This window comes from Caenorhabditis briggsae, assembly GCF_000004555.2.
Source record: "Caenorhabditis briggsae complete genome, chrX, whole genome shotgun sequence".
In the NCBI taxonomy this organism is placed as follows: Eukaryota; Metazoa; Nematoda; class Chromadorea; order Rhabditida; family Rhabditidae; genus Caenorhabditis; species Caenorhabditis briggsae.
In genome coordinates, this window is record NC_013491.2 from 9,426,643 (window position 1) to 9,448,631 (window position 21,989).

At 37.8% G+C, this 21,989-nt stretch overlaps 5 protein-coding genes across 5 annotated transcripts; 4 read left to right on the forward strand and 1 right to left on the reverse strand.

Annotated features, from left to right (window-relative positions):
* Positions 1 to 6,380: 6,380 nt before the first annotated feature.
* Cbr-dop-6 lies at positions 6,381 to 11,438 on the forward strand (the record flags this gene model as incomplete). The annotated part of the gene is made up of 17 exons (XM_045239572.1): positions 6,381 to 6,563; positions 6,608 to 6,673; positions 6,718 to 6,830; positions 6,880 to 7,068; positions 7,223 to 7,302; positions 7,353 to 7,465; positions 7,829 to 7,894; positions 7,946 to 8,055; positions 8,119 to 8,296; positions 9,723 to 9,863; positions 9,908 to 10,004; positions 10,049 to 10,218; positions 10,270 to 10,367; positions 10,415 to 10,486; positions 10,843 to 10,947; positions 11,198 to 11,287; positions 11,333 to 11,438. 17 exons carry the CDS (start codon positions 6,381 to 6,383, stop codon positions 11,436 to 11,438), a joined length of 1,977 nt encoding a protein of 658 aa, XP_045095414.1.
* A 298-nt stretch (positions 11,439 to 11,736) lies between these two features.
* Positions 11,737 to 13,089, reverse strand: CBG14394 (the record flags this gene model as incomplete). Its single annotated transcript, XM_002644458.1, has 3 exons — positions 11,737 to 11,835; positions 12,768 to 12,961; positions 13,008 to 13,089. The coding sequence occupies 3 exons, from the start codon at positions 13,087 to 13,089 to the stop codon at positions 11,737 to 11,739; spliced, it is 375 nt and encodes a 124-aa protein (XP_002644504.1).
* Positions 13,090 to 14,937: 1,848 nt separating this feature from the next.
* On the forward strand, positions 14,938 to 18,021 carry Cbr-cst-1 (the record flags this gene model as incomplete). The annotated part of the gene is made up of 10 exons (XM_002644459.2): positions 14,938 to 14,987; positions 15,063 to 15,143; positions 15,219 to 15,399; positions 15,508 to 15,663; positions 16,320 to 16,790; positions 16,837 to 16,924; positions 17,424 to 17,504; positions 17,552 to 17,713; positions 17,760 to 17,824; positions 17,872 to 18,021. 10 exons carry the CDS (start codon positions 14,938 to 14,940, stop codon positions 18,019 to 18,021), a joined length of 1,485 nt encoding a protein of 494 aa, XP_002644505.2.
* An 824-nt stretch (positions 18,022 to 18,845) lies between these two features.
* CBG14396 lies at positions 18,846 to 19,943 on the forward strand (the record flags this gene model as incomplete). The annotated part of the gene is made up of 6 exons (XM_002644460.2): positions 18,846 to 18,882; positions 18,932 to 19,054; positions 19,105 to 19,246; positions 19,366 to 19,495; positions 19,541 to 19,624; positions 19,674 to 19,943. 6 exons carry the CDS (start codon positions 18,846 to 18,848, stop codon positions 19,941 to 19,943), a joined length of 786 nt encoding a protein of 261 aa, XP_002644506.2.
* Positions 19,944 to 20,762: 819 nt separating this feature from the next.
* On the forward strand, positions 20,763 to 21,903 carry CBG14397 (the record flags this gene model as incomplete). Its single annotated transcript, XM_045239573.1, has 3 exons — positions 20,763 to 20,842; positions 20,984 to 21,230; positions 21,781 to 21,903. The coding sequence occupies 3 exons, from the start codon at positions 20,763 to 20,765 to the stop codon at positions 21,901 to 21,903; spliced, it is 450 nt and encodes a 149-aa protein (XP_045095415.1).
* Positions 21,904 to 21,989: the final 86 nt, after the last annotated feature.

Here is a 21,989-nt window from a genome sequence, read left to right on the forward strand (position 1 = left end):
CTGGTGACCACCAGAGAAGAACGGGCGGATTAGTTCAGAAAGTGTATGCAAATCCTATCCTGAGACTACAGCTACAAGTGGAAAAAGCGCAAAGTAAGGGATATAAATTGACTGGTGCGATTTCTTTCAGAATACGGAGAATTTAGTATAGCATGAATGGTTATTGGAAATGGTAATAAAATATAGAACGTACGAAGATAATTGAAATTGAAAAACCGTTGAGTGTTTGCTTTTCAATTACCAGTATAATGAAAACTGTGTAAAAAATATCTAGAGGTGATGAACTTAAAATTTGTCAAGTGTTTGTCCCTTTTCCTTATCGTTGACAACAACCAGAACCGATTGATTCAACGCTGATTTTGGTCTTTTCTATGACAAACGATACCGTAATCCATATAATCCAATTTTGTTAAGTTGTCTCATATAAAAAATCAATCCTGCAACTCACATATCTGTATCAAACATCCATTATTTGGCAACACAATTGTCCTACTATGACCTATAAAAACATTGATTGACTTTTTTTGGCGCCTTTCATAGTAATCAAAAAAGATAATTGAGATTCAAGCGTAGCGGCGTCAATCTAATAGAGTAAATACGGTAAATCGGAAATCTCTATTTCAATTTGTTCAGCGTGTATTGCAAAATCGATTAAACTTTAACCGCTTCAGTAAAAAAAAGTTTGGGAAAGTTTTACTGAAAACAACTGTTTTATTTTTTACACGTTCTAAAATTAATGTGATCCTGAAAAAAAACTAGACTAAACCAGAGATTCCCCAGTTTCTGATTTTCGGTGTAATTCTTCGTTGGGGTTAACATTAACTTTAGTACCGGTAGAACATCTTCTTGTTTACATAGACATTTCGAAAATAGCCAAAATGAATCTAAACCATATCTATTAAACGATCGAAATACTTCTCGCTCTCTTTTTGCACAAATCAGACTTTTTGTCCCTGTGAAAAAAGTTGTCAATAACAGTTCTCGAAAACCGGCACAATATTACAACAATTCTTACAACAATTCTTCAATTTCCCGGGTCAATTTTTTCTGAAGCACAATCATTCTCGATGATTTGGATAAAAAATCAACCCACAAGAGACTAATCATTTCGGCATTCCCGTGTGACCGATTTATTTTGGAGAAAGTTTTCAAATAAGTAGACATGTTTCAAAATAGATGTTCTATTTTTGGAGTTGCTGTACCCTTTTAGTATGTCTCCTGTTTAAAAAATTGTTTAACCCTCTCTTCTCAGTCAACGTCAATAACATAATAGAAATATATCTTTCAAGTTTTCTAGACAAATTCGCATTTACATTATGCATGAAACTAGCAGGTGAAATCCCCCAATTGACGAAAAAAAAAAATAAATCTTTGATATCATCTCAAGTTTTTGTGTTACAGCTGGCTCCTCTTTAGCTCCGACCATTATGTGAAAATTCCGATTTTCAATATCTCGAATATTCTCCCCTATTCATCCAGAAACTTTTTTCCCGCGCGTGACTGATGGAGGCTTACCCGCCGAAAGACGTTTCCCACGATCATGCCAAATTAGGCCACGAAGTACAGCTTCTTCTGAGTGTGTATAAATAACTTTGCTCCATATTTCGCAGCTTTTCATACTTTTCTGTGCACAAGTTCAGGAGCGCATTTAAGATTCTGCTTTCTGGCTCCCGTGTGGTTCATACTTGCTCAAGTTCTCCTCACTCATTTTCCAGAAATTCCGCATTATTGACTCGCTTTTCTCGGGTTTCGTGTTTTTATTTTGCACGGTACATAATACGCAGTTTTTCAGAATGAAAAGTCACAACAAGATGACCAGAACAAAATTTCTGATTCGAGAGCCCCTTGAGTACTCGGTCCTCTGCACGAATATTTTCTCATATTCCTATACTAAACTTCTCATCCCATCGTGTATATGTTTGACCTTCACCTTCACCTACTAAATCTTGATAAAATCATATACATATCATAAATGCAAAACATCAATAGTAATAGCTCGTCATAAACTAATTGCATTAAATTACACTTTGAAGTTATATATATATTTCCAGAAGGATATCTTCACATTTCATAACTTCATGAATCTTTATTGTTTTCTCGTTAGATTCAAGTTTTTCGATTTTCTCCTTCATATTCCTTTCCGCAAAATCCCATGTGACTATTCAGTATGCCAAACAAGGAAAAAGAAAGTGGTGCGCAAAAAAAAAAAGAGATGCGAGAGCACAACTTGATTAGTCTAATCAGAACATCGGTGAATCCAAGGCACAGCCTGTGTTGCGTTTTCCTCACGCCTGCAACTCTTTGATTCAATTTATTGCCCTCCGACGGACACAAAAAAGGAGAAAAAAGAAAAAATAAGAAGAAGTAGCTGCCCTAAAAAACTTTCCGGATCTTTCTACGAAGATCTTCTTTGCCGCAAGCACCTAAGCTTTGATTCACTAGCTTAAAGCACCATGATTCGACTATTCCGCACCATGAAATTCTGAGAACGATGCTGTTTTCATGCACTAGGGCGGTTGCTCAATTTACTTGTTTTGTATTGGGTAGTAGAAGTGGATACCAATTTTAAAAAAATACAACGTCAAGAATGGATGACTCAAACTTCATAATAATTTGAGAATGACCATTTCTCCAACTCCAACTCTTTGTTTTGTTGAACACTCTGAAATGTTTACGAAATAAACAATAGGTTAAAGTTTGTTCACTGAACTCATCTCATTTTCCATTTTCCACAGTAATTATTTGAAAGAACAAACTTTCATTCTCATTGTTCACAACTCTTATTCCTACTCTTATTCAAAGAACCCTCATCGGTTTCTGAAAAACAACTCGTTTCGAACCACACAACACCTACACAATTATTTTCTCCTTCTCTTTTTGCTTCCTGTCTCTATTTTGTTCAACTAAGAATTCTGAAAAAATATTAGTCTGCTTCATGACATCCATGGGTCGAGCTTCATTTTGTGTTTGGATTTGGCATCAAAGTACTTTAGAAGTTAATCTTAGTACTTTTAGATTGAAAAATTTTGAATCCTGAATCTGAAGATTTGTAAATGTAGTATTCAATCTTATCTTGGCAGAATTCAGAAGAAGTCAGCTTCCTATTCTTATATTTTTTTTTGGTTAGATATCTGCCAGTCTCATGAGTGAAGAAAGGTGACGCACACACCATCCATTCGATGAGAATAAACCTTAATTGAACACGCTATGATAATGCTGATTGCGCTATTGATAGGAAAAGAAGTACTTCTATTTCCATTTTCTTTCAACATCCAACTTTTCCTTTTGATCAAATGTTATCTTTATTCCCTTTACTTCTTCTTTGCATAGTTCTTTTGCACCCTTTACGTTCCAAGGATTCTTCGTGACTTTCTTGCACTTTTTCTCTTTTTCGATCTATTGTATTATCAAGTGAGCTATTCACAAAACACATGCTGTTCTAAGATGAGGATTCACTTGCGTAAATCAACTTTCGCAGAAGAGTGAGAAGTCTTTTGATCTTCTTTTTTCTCCTTATTTTCCGTGTGGGAGGACCTCAAAAAACCGTAAGTTAGTAATAAAATATAAAAAAGCTAATTCAGGGTTGTTTCAGTGATTTAGCTCAGCCGAACTTGACTTAGAAAAAAATGAAGAAAAAATGAATTACAGTAGTCACTGCTCGCATTCGTCCGTTCGCAAATTGCGTCATCGAAAACTCCCGCTTATATTTAATCAGATTTTTTGAAAACTGTGGGAAAATTCTAAAACCTTCGCCAGCATGAATTTCTCACTCTAATTTATGAAATGAGAAAATAAGAAAAGAGGTGAGAACTTTGGAACACTTTGCACGTAGGACGATATCATTTTAGAAGATTTTGAGATAGGTTCTGAGGTAGTCAAAATGTGTGTTTTGTTTATTCATCAGAAAACAGGCTACTTACCACGAGCTGGGCGGGGTCAACATTAAAAACTCCCAGGCTGGGGCCAAATTCTGAAATTTTAAAATTCTAAAACTTTTCAAAAATTTTATGATAGTCTCCCGAAATTTTAATAGTTTCTATATTTTGGTATGGCGAATTATTTCAGGAAATTTTCTCTTAGGTGGAATTCAATAAATTTATCTCAAAAATTTTCTAAAAATCGACTACGCGGGCCGACCAGGCGGAAGAGTTTTTTGCGATCCAGCCCTGACCCCTCCGGAATTAGAAAAGTATGGAAAAGCATGTAGCTATAGATAACTTTTAAAACTTCCATTGTCGCTTGCTTGCAAAATTTCGAATGTCAGGCTTCAGATTTATATTCATTAACCTTATCATCTTGTATCCAATTGCTTCTGTCACCCTTCCAATCCAGCAACATCATTCTAGCCATCTGTCCTGGGAATGTTGTCATATTATGGTGAGAATCTAACAGGGCAGAACCAATGAATCCTCACGTATCAATTGGTCCTGCATGACGCACATGCAAGGAAAAAAAACCGACTGACCACAAACAATAGTGCGAAATGAAGACAAAAGCTACATGAATTTATGATTGTCCTCTCTCACTCCTGGAAAAAGTTTCTACAAAAAGTCGTCCCCAAAGATTTTAGACCAGATTTCAAAGAACTTCGTGTCTTTTGTGACTTGTACCACTGCTGGAGTTCCCAATTTCCAGAGAAATTTCAGTCTGGGAACCTCAACTAAACACTTGCAGAAAGGAAATTTTCGATCGAAAAAGCTTTCCTCCGCATATGACCCGCGATTTATGTTTTATTAATTGTGCTTCCAACTCTCTTCCCTCATCGTCTCTCTAGTTTTTAAGACATTATTGCTATCATAAAAAAATGTTGCTGGAGAAGGATCTTGAGCAGAGAAGAAGAGGTATGAATATTTTCTTTCCCACCGGCGTATGTGTCGGCCCCCGGAGCACGAGGTATTTCTCAATCACTGCTCCGAGAGCACCGTAGCTCTTTTTCTTCTCTTCTTCTACTTCGTCGGCTTCTACTTCTTGAAGGACACACCCACCATCCCCTCCCTTCTCGGCCACAGAGATTCCGTATGTGTGTGTGTGTGTGTGCAAAGTCGTCTTTTGATATGAATATTTGATTTTACTCCGTGCCTCCTGTTATGGAATTCAATTTTTTTCTTCTGACTTGCTCTACTCAAGGTGAATCCTGAATCTTCTCAAATCCTCACCCAATGCATTCTGGCTCCTGGTGAACTGTGTATGTGTGATGCTAGCCTCAAAATGTGTAGTATACACAATCTGATTAGCACCCCACTCGTTAAACCTCTCGTACCACTTTACCAATCCCATCTTGAGTGGCTCGCATCTTCGACTTACTTCCAAGCTTTGAAATTCGAATGTCCAAATTTTTTGACCACCAATGCTGTTTCAAAAAATCTTCAAAGGCGCTCTTAATGTTCACAAATTACACTAATCAACCTCTTTGTCGGTTTAAGCCCTTTCTTCTCGCTTCATTTAATTCTTTCTCCCGGGTACCCTCCTTCCCCCATTTTGCTCTTGAACCGAACCTCTTCTTCTTCTCTTTTTTCTATTTTTTTCTTCTTCTAGCCTCTCCAACCTAGACCTTAAATTGACTCCTCTTTTGCTCTTCCTTCCTTCTTTATTATTCATTCTGGTCTCATCTCTCATCGCTCCTTTTTCTGTCTCTAATTAAAGTGCATGTGCCTTTTAATAGTTTGATTCTGTGAAATAAAGAGTGTCATTTTGTATTTTTCGTGTGACATATAACTTGATAATTCGAACGATTCCTAAACTGGCCGTACCAATGTACAACTACAATATCACGCCTTCTTAATGACGTGAAACAGAAGCAACGCATACCCCTGAAGAACAAAGAAATCAGATTTTAGGAAGTGTCCGCTTTTGATGATGTTGACATCTTTGTTTTTCACTGAATACGAAATGTTAGGCTCACTTATTTTCAGTCCGTTTTGTGTGTGTGTCTTTAACTAGAACAAAAAACTTGTGTTCCTGTGTTGTCTCCTTTTGGAACACCGAATCTGAGCATATCCCCGTTTTTTTTTACTAGGTGGTCTGTTGATTAGTATTCCATCTGAAAATGAAGCAAGATTCTGAAAATTAGGAAGTGGGAGAATTTTAGATCTTTGAGACTACAAAGATCTATGTTTAGAGTCAAGGTCCTTCTTGATCCCAGAGGCAAAGATTCTTGATCCCAGAGGCAACTGTTTCTACAAAGTTTTCTATTTTTAACCATTCTCTTCTATCCATGACAATTAATCATCTACGTTTTTTTTGTTCCTTTGTGTCCCTCTTATCTCTTGCAAGTCTTATAAAAGTGGTCTGCTCTGTTACCTTCTCACTATGTATTCAAAATGCAGCTCTCAGTTTTGCAAGCATTTATAAACTTCTTAAATTCTCTAGACCCCTCACTGATGAACGAATCGGAAATCGAGGCTGCAGTGGCGGCCATGGAGCTGGAGGACCAACTTCTCCAGCCCGAATGGTCCTACCTAGTACTTTCCATCGTTCCGCTCGTCTGTATCTTGGGTAATCTGATGGTAGTGGCAGCTGTATGGACCACCAAAAGTTTACAAACTCCAACGAACCATCTTTTGGTGGGTCTAGGGTTTTTGAGGTGTTCTCGAAATTCGATTTTCAGGTTTCTCTTGCAATGGCTGATCTTATAGTTGGTGCATTCGTGATGCCGTTCAGTATCTATCTTTCCGTAACTTCTAGCTCACAAAACCAAAATAAGTTCTCATTCTCCAGATAAACGGACTCCATTGGCACTTGCCTCTGTTTGTTTGCTACTTTTATTGCGTTTTGGATGTCGCTGCAAGCACTTCGTCAATTATTCATCTTGTGTTGATTAGTATTGACAGGTATCATATGTGCACTGAGCGAGAATCTAACTAGAAAAATTTTTTGCAGATTGGTTGCGGCAACAAAACCGGCGGAGTACAAAACAATGAAACATAGGAAAAGGGTGTACTTGGCTATCGCTATCACATGGATTTTCAGCATTGCACTTTCGCTACCTCTGGGAACCGGATTCAATACACGGACTAGTCATTTTTTGGTGATTGAACATCACTGTGGAATTTACAATCCTGTTTATATGCTCACAAGTAGCATCTTTGCATTCTATCTTCCATAAAATATTATGATATTCACTTATGGTTATATATTCTACACTCTTAGAAAACGTCTAAGAGCTATTCAACTACAGGTATATTCAATTTATAGATATCTTTCTTAAAACTCATAATTTCAGGAAATGGCCGGTGGTCAATTTCTTGGATTTGGTGCTGATGTTGGGTAACATCACCACGTCAGCAATTCAATGTGTCATTGGTTAGTTGATGTTCCATTTTCGAATTAGCTCTTTGCTCTCTCCTTTTCAGGCATCGCACCTAAGAATAGAAACATGATCACTTGGGAGAAGCCACTTCTTAAGAAGATTGAGGAGACTGCTGCGGAGCATGCGAGTTCCTTAAATGATAGTGAACGAGAGCAGGTGAGACTAGAAGTTTCTCACAGAGCAAAAAAAATTTTAATGAAAAATTCCGCGGCACACACACTTTTCTCAAGCTCCGTTTGCGCAGATAGCCGTGGACGTTTCGCGCGGAATACAAAATTATCTCGTTTATAGTTCTTCGAAAAATATGAATGTGATATTAGTCTGACTCTGAATGAATAGCCAAAAAGTGGACTAGCCGTGGGGAAAGAAGGATAATGAAAGAGTGAGAGTTTCCGAAAACGGATACAAAATGAGTCTTCTATGGAAATGGAGGTTTTTGGAGTTTTTTTCCTCTGGATTCTTATGTAATGAGAAAGAATTTCACAAATATTAAGACCAAACATCATAACAATTTTTCAGCTGCAAACAATTCTTGAAGCAGTTCACCCATCCTCATCCGGAAGTCAAGAAAATACAACAATCGAGGTTTGTGCTCTTCAAGTGTGCTCTCATACATGCTCGTCTCCTTTTTTGCAGGAAGACCCGGACCGACCACCCTCTGTTCTTTTGGAAGCTGTGACTTTAAAATGCGAGATCGACACCAGCGGGCCCATCCTTGAACTGCCACGCCCAACCTACACGAAAAAGTGAGCGATGAAGAAAAGAGAAGAAAAAATGGGAATTACAAAACGAGATCCTTCTTCTTGCAGCATGTCGCGTCGATTCTCTGATGCGGTCAATTCAATTTCGAGTCGCGGTAGAATGAAGTCAGTGTCGTTTGGAACTGCTGCATCGCGACGACGTCGACATTCACATCAGCCAGTAGGAAATCGGGAAGTCGTCACGTCCGAAGAGTCCAAAAAGTTGCACTCGCTAAAGCCACCATTGGTTAGTCACAGGGGTCAAATGAAAAAAGTGAATAAGGGAAAAAGAAAGATTTCATCTTCAAAAGTCACAAAACGGAGATTCGTAATAAGTAGAAAAGGGAAATGATAGAATACAAACATAAAGTTAAAGAACAAAAAGATTTACTTCACAATTTTTAAAGTTTCTCATTTTATGGTGGACAGGATTACAGCACATACTCAACGACATAGCTCAAAAGAAAGCTCGTTTTCAAATTCAAAGTGTTCGGAAGAGCTCTTGATATTTTTTGTCCAGGTTAAAACGATTTATTTGTTCAGTATGAGCTTGCCTAAAATAAAAAAGGATAGATTTGATTAGACACTGATAGTATTTCCAACCATATCTAGTTATTCATCAAAAATTTTGGATAATTTTAATACTACTTCGAAATGAAAAAAGTGTACACACTCTAATATAATGATCTCTCCCCAAACTGTGAACTTCAAGCCCATATGCTTTATTTCCTGTAGCAAATATAAAAAAATTGGTTAATTGACAAAATATTCTTCATATCATGATAAACGTTCTGTCACTTAGCTACTTTTTGATATTTTTTTGAGGAACCGAGGGGTATAGGCTCAAACAAAAATGTCGGTTTTGGGAGCATTTTTATATTAGAGTACGGTAGTCCCATTTTAAAGAAAAGATACATAGTTTCTAAAACAAGTGAACCTGTAACTCTCCGTTAATATTCTGATTGGACATCCGCATTTTGGGTCCTGTTTTAATTTTTGGGTCCTGTTTTTTTTCTCCAGTCTACAGCTTTCTTGTTCACTAAAAGAATCCTATTAAAATAACAAACTGTCCTCTTTTCCAATTTGCATGTGAAAAAGTTAAGTTTTCTATCCAACTATCGCCGGTAAGTGTTCTCTTTCAATCGGTTCTGCTTATATTTTCTTCCTTTCAACTTTCCCCGAAACTATCCTTTTCTACGCTCGCCCTTTTAGAACGGAACCAGTTCTCTCCCGATCACTTCAACATATGAAAAAGATGAATTTGTGAGTTAGAAGCAGTACATAAATAACAGTAACCCATCTATCCCTTTTTTTTTCTTATTTTTGTGTGTCACTTATCGCATGTGTAACATTTTTTGCTTATTAGCTAGTGACCGAATAGCAACGGCGGTGGCTTACCAATATGCCGAAAAATGAGCAGAATACTTTCTAGCTTGTGAGGTTGCATAGATGAGTACCTTCGTTAGCTTTGCTTTTAGGAATTCAGATGAAAAGTGGAAAAGGAGGTAGGTGGACCACCACATTCTTTTGCAAACCCTCTCAAGATGTATCTAGTGCAGTAAAAAGAAGGTTTAATAAGCTGCAGTGGACTCTGATTAGCTTTTAATGATTATTCAGCTTACAGAATGGCTTTTTGAAGATCTTTGAAGAGTCTTTGAAATATATTTTTTCAGGTTGAAAAGAGAAAGATGCGGAGGTTGTCCGAGATGATATCGGATTGGGAGCGACCGTCGAGAAGTTCCATTAGTAATATGTACTTATACGCAAGGAGAGAAAGTGTATACATTGCACGAAAAAAGTTGGCAGGGCTAAAAGTAATTTAAACAATTTTGAAAAAGACAAAAAATGATTTGTTTAGGACTGGGCACTTGACCTACTAGCAAAACTGAAATCAAAACAAGGAATGGCTATTCGGAGGGAGACAAGAGCAACCAAACTTGTGGCTACAGTCATGGGTATCAGAAATGAAATTGAATGTTTCTAATGGTTTCTTATTTAGTGGTCTTCCTAGTTTGCTGGCTCCCATTCTTCACATTGAATATGATCAAAATTTATAAGCTAATATTCAACGTGTGGTCTGCCGATTTGGAGATTTGGTTCCATTGGTTTACGGCACTGGGCTACCTCAACTCTTCTTTGAATTTCTTCATCTACTCGACTATCAACCCGGTAATAAACAACTCTTTGGTTGAATAATATATTTACAAAAAAATGTTTCAGAAATTCCGTCATTCTTTCCGTAGATTGTTAGGATTCCGTCGCTCGTCACGTCGTCAACGAGAAAAATCTTGGATGCTTCCACCACGCGATAGTAGCAGGTAAACCTTATTTTTATCGCTTCTCTCTTCTAAATGTTTCGTAACAGAGGTCCGGCAAAATGTGGATGCGGTTTCCATAAAATTGTGAAAAGCCCTCTGCGCAAAACGAGCTCAGCTGGGTAAGTTGTGTGTTTTAGTTGTCTGAACAGGGATTTTTAATTAACCTGATTCTTCTAACAGTAACCCTGATCTATTCAGTTCTGACACTTCCAGTTCTGGTGACTCGTTCAAAATATTTAAAAGGTTAAAAAACATTTTTAAAGATATACTTTTAAAGTTTGACCAAGTGTTTTGTCCTCCGCATGGGACCGGTAGTTCAATTTAGGGAAAGTTTATAGGAATGATGGAAACCAACCCTCTCCTTTCTTGTTACCATTATTTTTCTATTCGAATGAAGATATGATGCTTAAGCATGATGACCGATGAAACTTTAGAAGATATCTTCTCCCATGTCATACTCATAAAATGTTTTCAGACCAATGAACAACCGCAAGATTTCAATGCAAAAACCAGAAATCGTCATCGATGAAATCTCGCCAAACCGTATTTCAATTTCGGCTGGAGGAAATACAACGTTCAGGTAGGTACCTAGACAGAACCAAGCATGAAATGATACAAAGTCAGTGAAATTCGCAGATTTAGCACACAATCCAAACCACAACCGGTTTAGGTAGGGAAAGCGTTTTCAAATATTTGTTCATAACTTTGTTGTGTTATTAATATTGTTGAATAGTTTGTGCGTTTTCTTAGGATTCATTTAAAAATTCTTTTGAAATTATTTTTGAAACTGGATTTATGGAAAATTGAAACATGCAAAATCTAATTTTCAGACGTTCATCCGATGATTGCATCCGTCGATCATCATCAGAAATCATCGGTGGTATCACTCTTCCTTCCCAAAGTAGCAATGATAAACGAAGGTTTGCCAAGTTACCTGAGTAGCTTCAAACCATTTTCAAATTTAGGGGATCTGGCATGTCCAATAGTTCAGCATCCCTTCATATTCACGAAACTCGAATGACGTTTGAAGCAATGGTTCAGGACCAAGCTGATTGCGAGATTTTCGTGTGATTTCATTCCCATAAAAATGTTATTCCTATATTATTTTTCAATTTTCGGACACGTTTTGATCTCAATCCCCCGTTATAACGAGTGTTTATGTAATTACGTTTTTTCCTGCGATGTTGTGGTCTTTTCTCTATTTTGATACCATTACTGCATTTCCCTTCTTTTTTGCAAATAAATGTTTTCGATTTTCTCAAGGTCTAGTCGAAGGCTAACATTTTTATTGTGTGTTTTCTGTATGTATGATTATCACAATAGATGAGATCTGATAAAGGTACTAAGCGAGACCAAATAAGATAGGTTTCTATCGTTGCCAATTATTTCCTAGTCGTGGAATCTTTGCCTGTGGGTCCTGAGGAGTCGAAGTCGATGGTTCGTCAGATGATGTGATTGGAAATGATCGCTGAAATGAAAATGTCAGTGTCATAAAAAGGCAAGGAAATGATGAGAGTGTGAAATAAAGATTAAAATTTTGAATGATAATCCGTAGAAATTTCCGGGATAAGAAAGCAAAAAAAGGCTATTGTGATTTTGTTACTCTGAATTGGATACAAAAGCTTTGTCTCATGAAAATTACATTTCCCGGTTGGAAATTTCTGTTGGAAAAATTCTAAACCAATACAATTATTTGTCATATTATCACCTACATTTTTACATGTTCACAGATTTTTCATAGCTCTAACATATCGCAAACACTGTAATAAAACGCCCTTCCCTTCAAGCTGCCAACTTCGAGTCAATTTATCTCGATTTCTGTGAAAGATATCGAAAGTTAATCAACTGAGAAAATATTATTAAAATGATGATAAACTTTTTGTCAGTTGACAAGTTTTTGATTTCTATTATAGGAAACTAGATATCGTAAATACTCTAATAGAGATACACGGGCTCAAATTTGACGATTCGGGTGGCGTTCTATTAGAGTGTTCACGGTATCTGGGTTTATAGTTGAAAATTAGAGGGCCGTTTTATGAAAGTGCTCAAAGTAATGTGATAATAGAGCTGAAAACGCAAGTATAAGATGGCGCTATATTAGAGAATATACGGTATTCCTGTATTTGCAGTAAGCCCTTCAATGTTATTAATCCTGTTTTAACCCTAAAATCATTATTTTCTGGATTTATATACTTCCTAGATTGAATTGCATATCCTACCTATCCCTAACAAGCCAATATGACTTTAACTACAACCCTTGTTATTCAAAATACGCTTCTACATCTCAATTCTTTTCTATCCCGTTCGTTTCCAAATCTACGGCTACTCTTCGTCCCCACACATGTCCTTCCACATCTCCGTCATCTCACATTGGGAGATTTTCTAATGCATATGAATTACCTTCTCAATCGTGCGCGCAATTCCTCCAACAGCCGCATTGCTGCCGCTAGTGCTCGGTGTTCCATTTGTGCCAGCAAGCATCACTGTTGGTGGTGAGGGTCTTTGATTTATTGGTGGTGTCTGTGCGGAAGGACGTGGTGCATTGAATTGGTTCGATTGATTGTTGTTGCCATCCTCGATTTGTCTCCAGAGTCCTGAAAATTTATATAATATGAAAAAGGAGATGTTAAAGAATATTACCTGGCACATATTGTTTTCCCAGCATTGGAATATCTGTGAGATGTACAAACACGTCGAATCTATCTTTATCGTATTGATTCATAGCTGAAAAAAGAGGGTCTTGGAGAAATTGAAACAAAAGGAAAACCGGTTGAGGTAAGCTATTCAAACGTACAAAAAAATGGTGACACTGAAAACACAACAGAAAAAATTTGGTAAGTAAGCCGGCAAACTCGACAATGTATTTGCTGAGGAGAACGCGGAATAGAATAGGACAAGTGAAAGTTTTTGGAAGGGAGAGCGACTAGTGAAAACGAATGTTTCCGAATAGTAAAAGTGTTGGAGGCATCTTCTCGGCACTTCTACATTTATCAACTGATCAAATCGGCAACATACACAAACTTTCTATCATCTTCTGCCAGGAGGAGAGTGCAGGAATCAACCAAATGTTAGTGTAACGAATTTCATATCATGGAACTCTTCTTTTCGGTTTATGCTATCTTTTTTCTTTGTTTTTCTTACGATGGCAACAAAATATCTTTTTTCGTTTTTGTTAGAAAAAGAAACTTGATATTATCAAAAAATCATATATCTGCGTGAGTGGAAAAAATCGAAAAAAAAAGAAAGAACGAAAAAATGAAATAAATCACCATATACTACTTCGTATAAAAGAATACACTGGTAACTGTCCTTCAGAAAACAAAAAGAATTATAAACAACCATGCGTCAGGTGATAAAGATTCTTCTTCACTATACAATCAGCCAAAAAAAGATACGATATCATGCAGAAAGATAGCAAATTCCACACACTTCTCTATTTTACCATCATAGTTTGACGTAACAACCAACAAACAGGCCCTCCAAAAATGTGTGAAGGGTCAAGTCTTATAAAACGAGCGCAGTACACATGCATATATCGCACTCGTTTTCTCCTTCGCCCTTCCATCCCCCGACCGCACACACTGCTCAAACAACGACGAGCAGCGCTCCCTGCGAGCTCTACGAATGCTCGTCGGGTGTGGTGCATTGCGTCCGACTCCGGTAGAAGTTAATGCTCTTCTTATCACTGTACAGAAATACAGTTCTCTGATCTTTTCATGGTTTCCGAGCCGAAAAGGTCGTAACTCTTTTTTTCCAAAACCTGATGATGATGAAATTTGGAGAACTCTGATTTCACTAATGTCTACACTGATTTTTTTCGTTTTGTTATTTTGCAGTATTCTTCGAAAACATGTCTCTAATTTTCAGCTGCTTCAGGAGTAAATTGACAAAAAGAAGCTGCTTAGACGGCTAAGAAAATCAATTTCAAAGCCAAGAAAAGGGCATGCACTTTTTCTTTGTTTCCAATGAATAGTTGAACTCGGATCTCTCTTTTTTTTGGACAATCGTTTTGCGAGGTCCATTATTCATTGAACTAGGGGTCACATGTCGATATTAGTTCCCGTCCTCTTTCACGCCGTCGAAAACGATGTCCGAATCGATTCGGTCTCTTCTCACCCCCGCTTTTTCACCAGAATATGACCATACATGCACTGTTGACGTTCTAATTGAAGATGAAAATAGTGGGGTAATCCAAGAGGGTAACAGAGAAAAATGCGACTAATGTGTCCTCACGGATAGGTTTTATCTTCTTTCTTCTCGTTTCTTCCTTCTTTTTGTCCATCCTTTCTTTTTCTTTTTGTATTCTCTTGTGCCCCTAGTTCTTCTTTCTCTCCTTCACAAATCTATTGGACGGACAACATCTGCTCGGTCGTTTTCTTCTCCTCATATCTATTGGGTGTTCATTCCTCTACTACTCGCCAACGGGCTCTCCAATCAGTTTACAACTATTTTCATAGGTTTTTTCTCTTTTTTTTTCTCTTTACACCGTTGCTCTCCCATTCTTATCAGTTTTTTCACGCTTCAAAAAAGTTTCCAAGTTTGTAACTTTTTCATGTTGACTCCTCTACACATGCCTCCATCAACTGACAGCTCTCGACGAAACTCGGAGGAAGGCTTTAGGTTTGTACTAACGAAGCGGGTCTTCTTTAAAAAATGGGACACTACTCCAAAATAAACAATTATTTTTTGTTTCAGTGATGGGTTCAAATTGGATTCGTCGGCGCTCAACAAACCACCAGAGGAAGTTTTCGATATTGTTGGGAAATTGGGAGAAGGGTTTGTTATTCAATTTCATTTTTCCAATTGACAGGAAATTGGATGAGGCAAAACATATATCGTAGGAAATTTCAGATCATATGGAAGTGTCCACAAGGCAATACACAAAGAATCTGGTCATGTGTTAGCGATCAAGAAAGTTCCGGTGGATACTGATCTTCAGGAAATCATCAAGGAGATTAGTATAATGCAACAGTGCAAGAGCAAATACGTTGTGAAGTACTACGGATCCTATTTCAAAAATTCGGATCTATGGGTGAGTGAATCTCACAAAGTTTGAAAAAAACTTGAAACGAAGAGAACGCTACATAAAATGGAATTAAAAGTAATCAAAAACCCAAACAACGAAAGTTTGAATTTTCAGATCGTTATGGAGTACTGTGGCGCCGGATCCATATCAGACATTATGAGAGCCAGGAGGAAACCTTTGTCGGAAAAAGAAATAAGTGCAGTTCTACGGGATACGCTTAAAGGATTACAGTACCTGCATGACTTGAAGAAGATTCATAGAGATATTAAGGTGAGAAGAATTTGGAATTTTCAATTTGTCGACTTCAACGAAACTAAAAAAAACGTATTTTGAGTGTTCAAAAAAAAACTAATTTCTCGAAAACATAATATCACGTTAACAGCGCTCAAATAAAATTTCTCTAGTTTGATTCCAAAACTATGGCTGACAAAAAAATCTGGCACCGGCCGTTGCATTTGGCTCCGGATCATTCCGTAGGTAAGACACAAAAGTCCGATATGGCCGTTCTTTCTAAAATCAGCTCAGTATGCTGCCACTACCTATTTATCCCAGAAGAAAAAAAGCGTGGCTTTCAATCTGACCGATTATGTAAAAACACCGTATTTCTTTTAATAGAAGCGTGCCCAGATCGTAAACTTTATACTCAGTCATTTCGATTTCTATGAAAAATATCACAAAATTGTCAACTAATAAATTATTTATCATAATGTGAAAAATATTTTCTGTTGACAATTTTCTAAAATCTCTCGCAAGAATCGAGATAAGCCCAAAGCTCAAAGTTCACAATTTGGGTTTTATTATCGGTGATACGTTTGTTTTATTTACCTGAACTTTTCAAAATCGAAAAGTTAGTTATGAACTTCTTAAACATCCGAACGGAGTTTTAAAAACCGAATATTTCAAAATTAAAATTCATATTTTTACAGGCAGGCAACATCCTCCTGAACACTGATGGAATCGCCAAATTGGCTGATTTCGGAGTTGCTGGCCAGCTCACTGACACAATGGCAAAAAGAAATACAGTAATAGGAACACCGTTCTGGATGGCGCCTGAAGTGATCGAGGAGATTGGTTATGACACGAAAGCTGACATCTGGTCACTTGGAATAACAGCAATTGAGATGGCTGAAGGACGTCCTCCATACTCGGACATTCATCCAATGCGTGCAATTTTTATGATCCCTACAAAGCCACCGCCGACATTTAAAAAACCAGAAGAGTGGTCATCAGAATTCAACGATTTCATTAGATGTTGTCTTATTAAGAAGCCTGAAGAAAGGAAGACAGCACTTCGGCTCTGTGAGCACACGTTTATTGAGAACGCACCAGGATGTGATGTGTTGCAAGCGATGATATTAGATGCCCAAGAAAAAGTGCTGCTCGGACAAGCTCCTGTGGTAAAGAAGCGAAAAGGAACATAAAACCTAATTTTTCGCATTTCAGGCAGTCGCCGGAGCGGATGCCACGTTACTAAGCGAAGGAATGTCAACGATGATCGACGGTGGAGATGCGACTCTCGTGCAGTATAAAGGTTAGGCATTTCCACTATACGAATTTAAGCAATAAATAAGAAACACGTAGAAATCTGAGTGAAAAAAAGGGAAAGGAAATCATATTTCTTATTAAAGGAATTTTTCTTTACGCAAAGCAGTGGAAAAGATAAAAAAGAGTGTAAACGGGAAGCGAAGATACAAAAATGACGTTTCAAATTCAAAAAAGACGGCGACGTCATGGCAACGAGGGCTTAGGAAGCTGAAGGACACAAGGAGTAGTGATGCAGCAGATATCACAAGGTCCTTCTGTCCTCTTCCACATGCATGAGCTTGCATTATTAGGTTAGAAGCGCAGGTGCATTGATTTTGTGTTTCAAAAGAAAAGGAAGAGAAGAGTGTATAGGCGGAGGCTGCTTAGGAGTGAAGCCTTGGAGACCCGAAAATGTGGAGCTTTTTTGGAAATTGACATGTCGCATAAATAAGCAAGAAGGAGAAGCAACTAAAATAATAACTAAAATATATACAACCTCGTTTCAGATAACTATGTGACGGCGCAAAGTCTTCGAAGCCAGATGGAAAGTTTGAAAATTGGAGGAGAAATTCCAAAATCTGCTTATGGTACACCTATTCCGTTTGGAGTTCAAAATCAGATCTTTTGTTTGCAGGTTCTTCTCGAAACAATGGATCGCCACGAGTTCAGCCTCCGGGCCACACTGCTAGTGCTTGTGATCCATCCAATAATCCACCTTTTGCTGAAGAGGGAACGGGACCAAATTTCCAAATTGGTACCAGTGAGAGTAGTTACAAAGATGCATCTTATAATATGAGTGAGAGTTTTAGAAGTGAATTGAAAACCTGAAAAGTGTTTTTCAGTGAACACCGAAGCGGAATACGAGAACAGATTCCAGAGAGCCGTTTGTGATGGAGATTTTGAATTTGTAAGTTTTTTATTCCCATAATCTTCATTATAAATGTTCATATGCAGTTACGAAACATTACACTGGATGAGCTGATTAGAAGAAAAGAAAGTTTGGATTCCGAAATGGAAGAGGAAATTCGAGAGCTGCAGAGAAGATATAAAACCAAGCGGCAGCCTATTTTGGATGTTATTGAAATCAAAAAACGCTTAAATTGAGTGCTTCATTTGAACACAACCCTTTGAAATAATATATATTTACAAAAATTTTACCTCCCTATGAAAAAAAAACCAAATATACCGAATCCTCCGTTTATTGTTCTTAATTCTGAAAATTCTAACTTTTGTTCGTGTATAATCAAAAATTTTCTTCATTTCGTTTTGTGATTAATTTGCTAAATATTGTTACAAGTTGATGATAAGAGCTGGCTCACACAGATTTGCTTGCTTTTACGTGCTAAAATAAATCTGGTCAAATTCTAATAAATGACTTACAAGTTTACACAAAAGGTGGATCTCACATATTTCATCAATGACTAATTGGGGAGGGGTCAAGAGGCGATATCCGAAATAGCTGAAATAATTTTCATGAGAAGAACTCCCAATGACTCAGCAGTAGTTAGTTGATCTCAAGATAAGTCTAGTTTTTCTTTTCTTATTTGTTTGCACACGGCGGAAGTTCACGTAGCGACCAACCAATATTTTTAGGTAAATTTTTTCCAACAGCTATCCCGATGGCAAATGCAAAATTCTCCCCGTTTCACGAATCGTAGGATTTATGACTTTTGACGGACGTGGATTTAGCCCACGTTTGAATATAATTGGCATATTCGGTTTTTGGGTGTCTCTCTCTTTTGAACGCATATCTATTTCGTCAACTACTAGCCGAGGGCGTTTGCTTTTTTCAAGAAGAGGAGGCAAATATACATTTCGAGCGACTGTTTCTCGATTGACAGGTAATATTTGCCAAACTAAAATATATTTAAGGTAGCGAGAAGCCCCGGATTGCCATCGGACACACAAGTTCAATCGGATATTCACAGATGTTCTCTTATATTCTAGCTGTTTCTTTAATTCAAGGTAAGGATATCTGAAAATTAGAAAATCATGTTATAATAGATATTTTCAGGAGTTTTATCATATGCCGTTGGCACTGGAGTTCAAGCGAATCCCAGCGGTTGCAACGTTTGTGGCCAACAAGGACAATGGAGTGCTTGGACGGAATGGTCGTCGTGCTCAGCCGCCTTCGGAAGTATGTTTTTCCCCAAAACTCGCATTCTGAAAAATTATTAATTATTCAAGCTCCCGTCCAAACTCGTACTAGACTCTGCCCATCTGGAAATTGTCAAGGTGGATCTACCACCGAATCGAAGCCATGTGTCCTTTATGATCCACAGCCAACTCAACCACAATGGGGAGCTTGGGGATCTTGGAGCGCTTGCAGGTTTGTTTATTCTTTAAAAAACAAATTTGACCTCTCTATGCTATCTTTTCAACTTTGAGAAAAATAATGCTCTGTTTATTTTCCGAAGTGCAATCAAAAACTAATTGCTCATATTGCAGTGCCAGTTGCGGTGGTGGTACAATGACTCGAAGCCGTGTTTGCAATAACGGATGCTCGACCTGCCAATGTGTCGGTGCCGCTGCCGAATCCCAAGCTTGCAATGCTCAGCCATGCTGCACTTGGACTGCGGTAAGAAAGAGAAACTGGTAATTGTTCAACTGTACTTTGTTTCAGTGGTCTTCCTGGTCGTCGTGTTCGGTTAGCTGCGGAACTGGAGGTTCTATTTCCAGAAGCAGACAGTGCAGTTGTGGAAGCGGAGTGAGTTCTGTCTTGAATACTGCTCATTTTTTAATATTTACTATTTCAGTGCACCGGATCATCTGTCGAACAAGAACCATGTCCTCAACAAGCTGAGTGTCCATGCACCACTTGCAATCAACCACCACCACCTTGCAATACCTGTAACACTCAACCACCAGTTGTTATTGTGACACCTTCTCCATGCACAACTTGCTACCAGCCACCAGCTTGCTCAACATGCGGACATGCTCAACCATTCTACGATCCATATGGAAATGGAAGAAAGAAGAGAATGATTGGAGGTGCTAGGGGAAATTCTATTAGTATTGCCAACTGATTTCGTACAAATTAATTTTTGTGTACATTTCTCTATTTCTTTATGCAACAATTTGCACATTCCCTCGATCTTATTGAAATAAAATACTCTGCATCATTATTCGAGTATTGGAAATTTCAAACTTTTAAAAGCGACTACAACTTTGAGCCAAAATTTGGTCAGCAGACAAAATGTTTATCATTAAATCGAAATTTTTTGGCAGATGACTTCTTTCTTTTACCTATCACAAGAAATGAGACGAATTCGGCTAAAGTTGGGATGCTCCTACCACAGGATTTCCAAACTTTTCTCCCAGTTCAAGTGGTTAGTTTGATACACATATGCTCAATTCAAGTATCAATTCCAGAGAAAGTCAGAAAAATTTAAATGGAAAAGTTACAAGGATTTCTGACTACAAAAGCCCTCGGAGAGTTGAACTTGTGGTCAATAATGTTACCAACATGTCTATATCCATTACAGAATCTGAATCCCTGCCTAATTCCCAGATCCAGCGATTTTATTTCCAATTTGAAAAAAACATCATTCTCAATAGAGCGCATTTGCTCTTTCTGAGCGTCCTCCTTTGCCAGTTCCCTCTTTTTTTCTTCAAACCTCCATAGCAGAACACGCACGAGGCTGAACAGCATCCCTACTTATGTATGCGTCTCTCACTGGTTAGTATTAGACACGTATATCTCTAATACAGGATAACATTGAATCGATTTTTTTTCGAATTTCTGATTGTATCCTTTCTCTCTTTCGTTCACTTTTCTGCATATCTATTTTACTTCAAATATACTGTTTTTTTACAGAATTTTCGGATTTCGGACTTGTCTAAAGATGGATCCCTCGCCGTGTCTCGAAGATATGCCAAAAGAAGTCAAGGAGAACATGCTCAAATGGTGCGATTATTCTTCAGTGTAAGTATCAAATTTTGAGAAAACATGAGAATATTTAGAAAACCTGGTTAGCCATATCAGACCAGGACCAGAATCTTCCCGAGTTGTGTCAGGCTGAGCCGCTTTATCACAAGTATGCTCTAAAAATTTATAAAATTTCAGAATCGCTCTTGGAAAGACATGCAAAACATGGCACAACTTCATTCGTGCTCCCGACCACAATCTCCCAATCCTGGCAATCAACTTGAAATGTGGGAAGAACAGTTATGGAATGCAAGTAATGTCGACGGTTCCTTTCGAAAATATTATCGATTTGAACTACGTGACTCTAGAATATAAACAAGATGCAGAAAACAACAACGTCACTCGTTGTCCAGATGTCAATTGGGAAAGTCCAAGAACGACGTTGGTTGAAAACGAAGACTGTTGAAAGCTTCTGAAGAAAGATTTGGAAGTTTTGAAGCAACTTCTCGGAAACTCGAGATTAATGACTTTCGAGATCGATTGTGATGACGTCTCAAACGCGAGATATCTTCGCGGACTGTGTGAAAGATACCACGAACTTTGCAAAATTGTCTCTGGCGTGTGGGGAAATCAACTGATTGAAGCGAACTGCCTGAAAATGAAATTTCCCATCGAAATATATGCCGGAAGAGTTTTGCGTACTTTCGCTCCCGGAATTTTGAGAAGAATCATCCTTAGTCCAATTGAAGTTGGTGGTATTGATTTCAATGCAATCAATATTATATCTCTCAAAGACACGTCACGTATGGCTCAATGGATTGGAGCGAAGGAAATATTCTGTTCCCAGATTTCAAGACAAAACCTTATCCCGAAAGAATCATCCATTTGGAATGGGTTTTCGTATAATGGCTTTATTTCACGCCAGCACATCTAGTGAAATTGATGGAGGTTAGTAAACCTTTTCATTTTTTTCAACAAAAATATTTTATTTTCAGGAATTCATTTTATTGAAGTCCATCAGCAAAGATTTCACCATTTGGTCGGATAATATTGGAATCTCAAAAGCCTCATTATCGTTATTGTACGGAGAATCGGTGGATCTCCAATGTTCTCTGTGAACCCACATTTGGTACTTCTACACTCCCTCGCTTGACTTTGTGATAGAAAACTCTAAACGAGGGTTTTAATGTTTCCTTCAAAATCA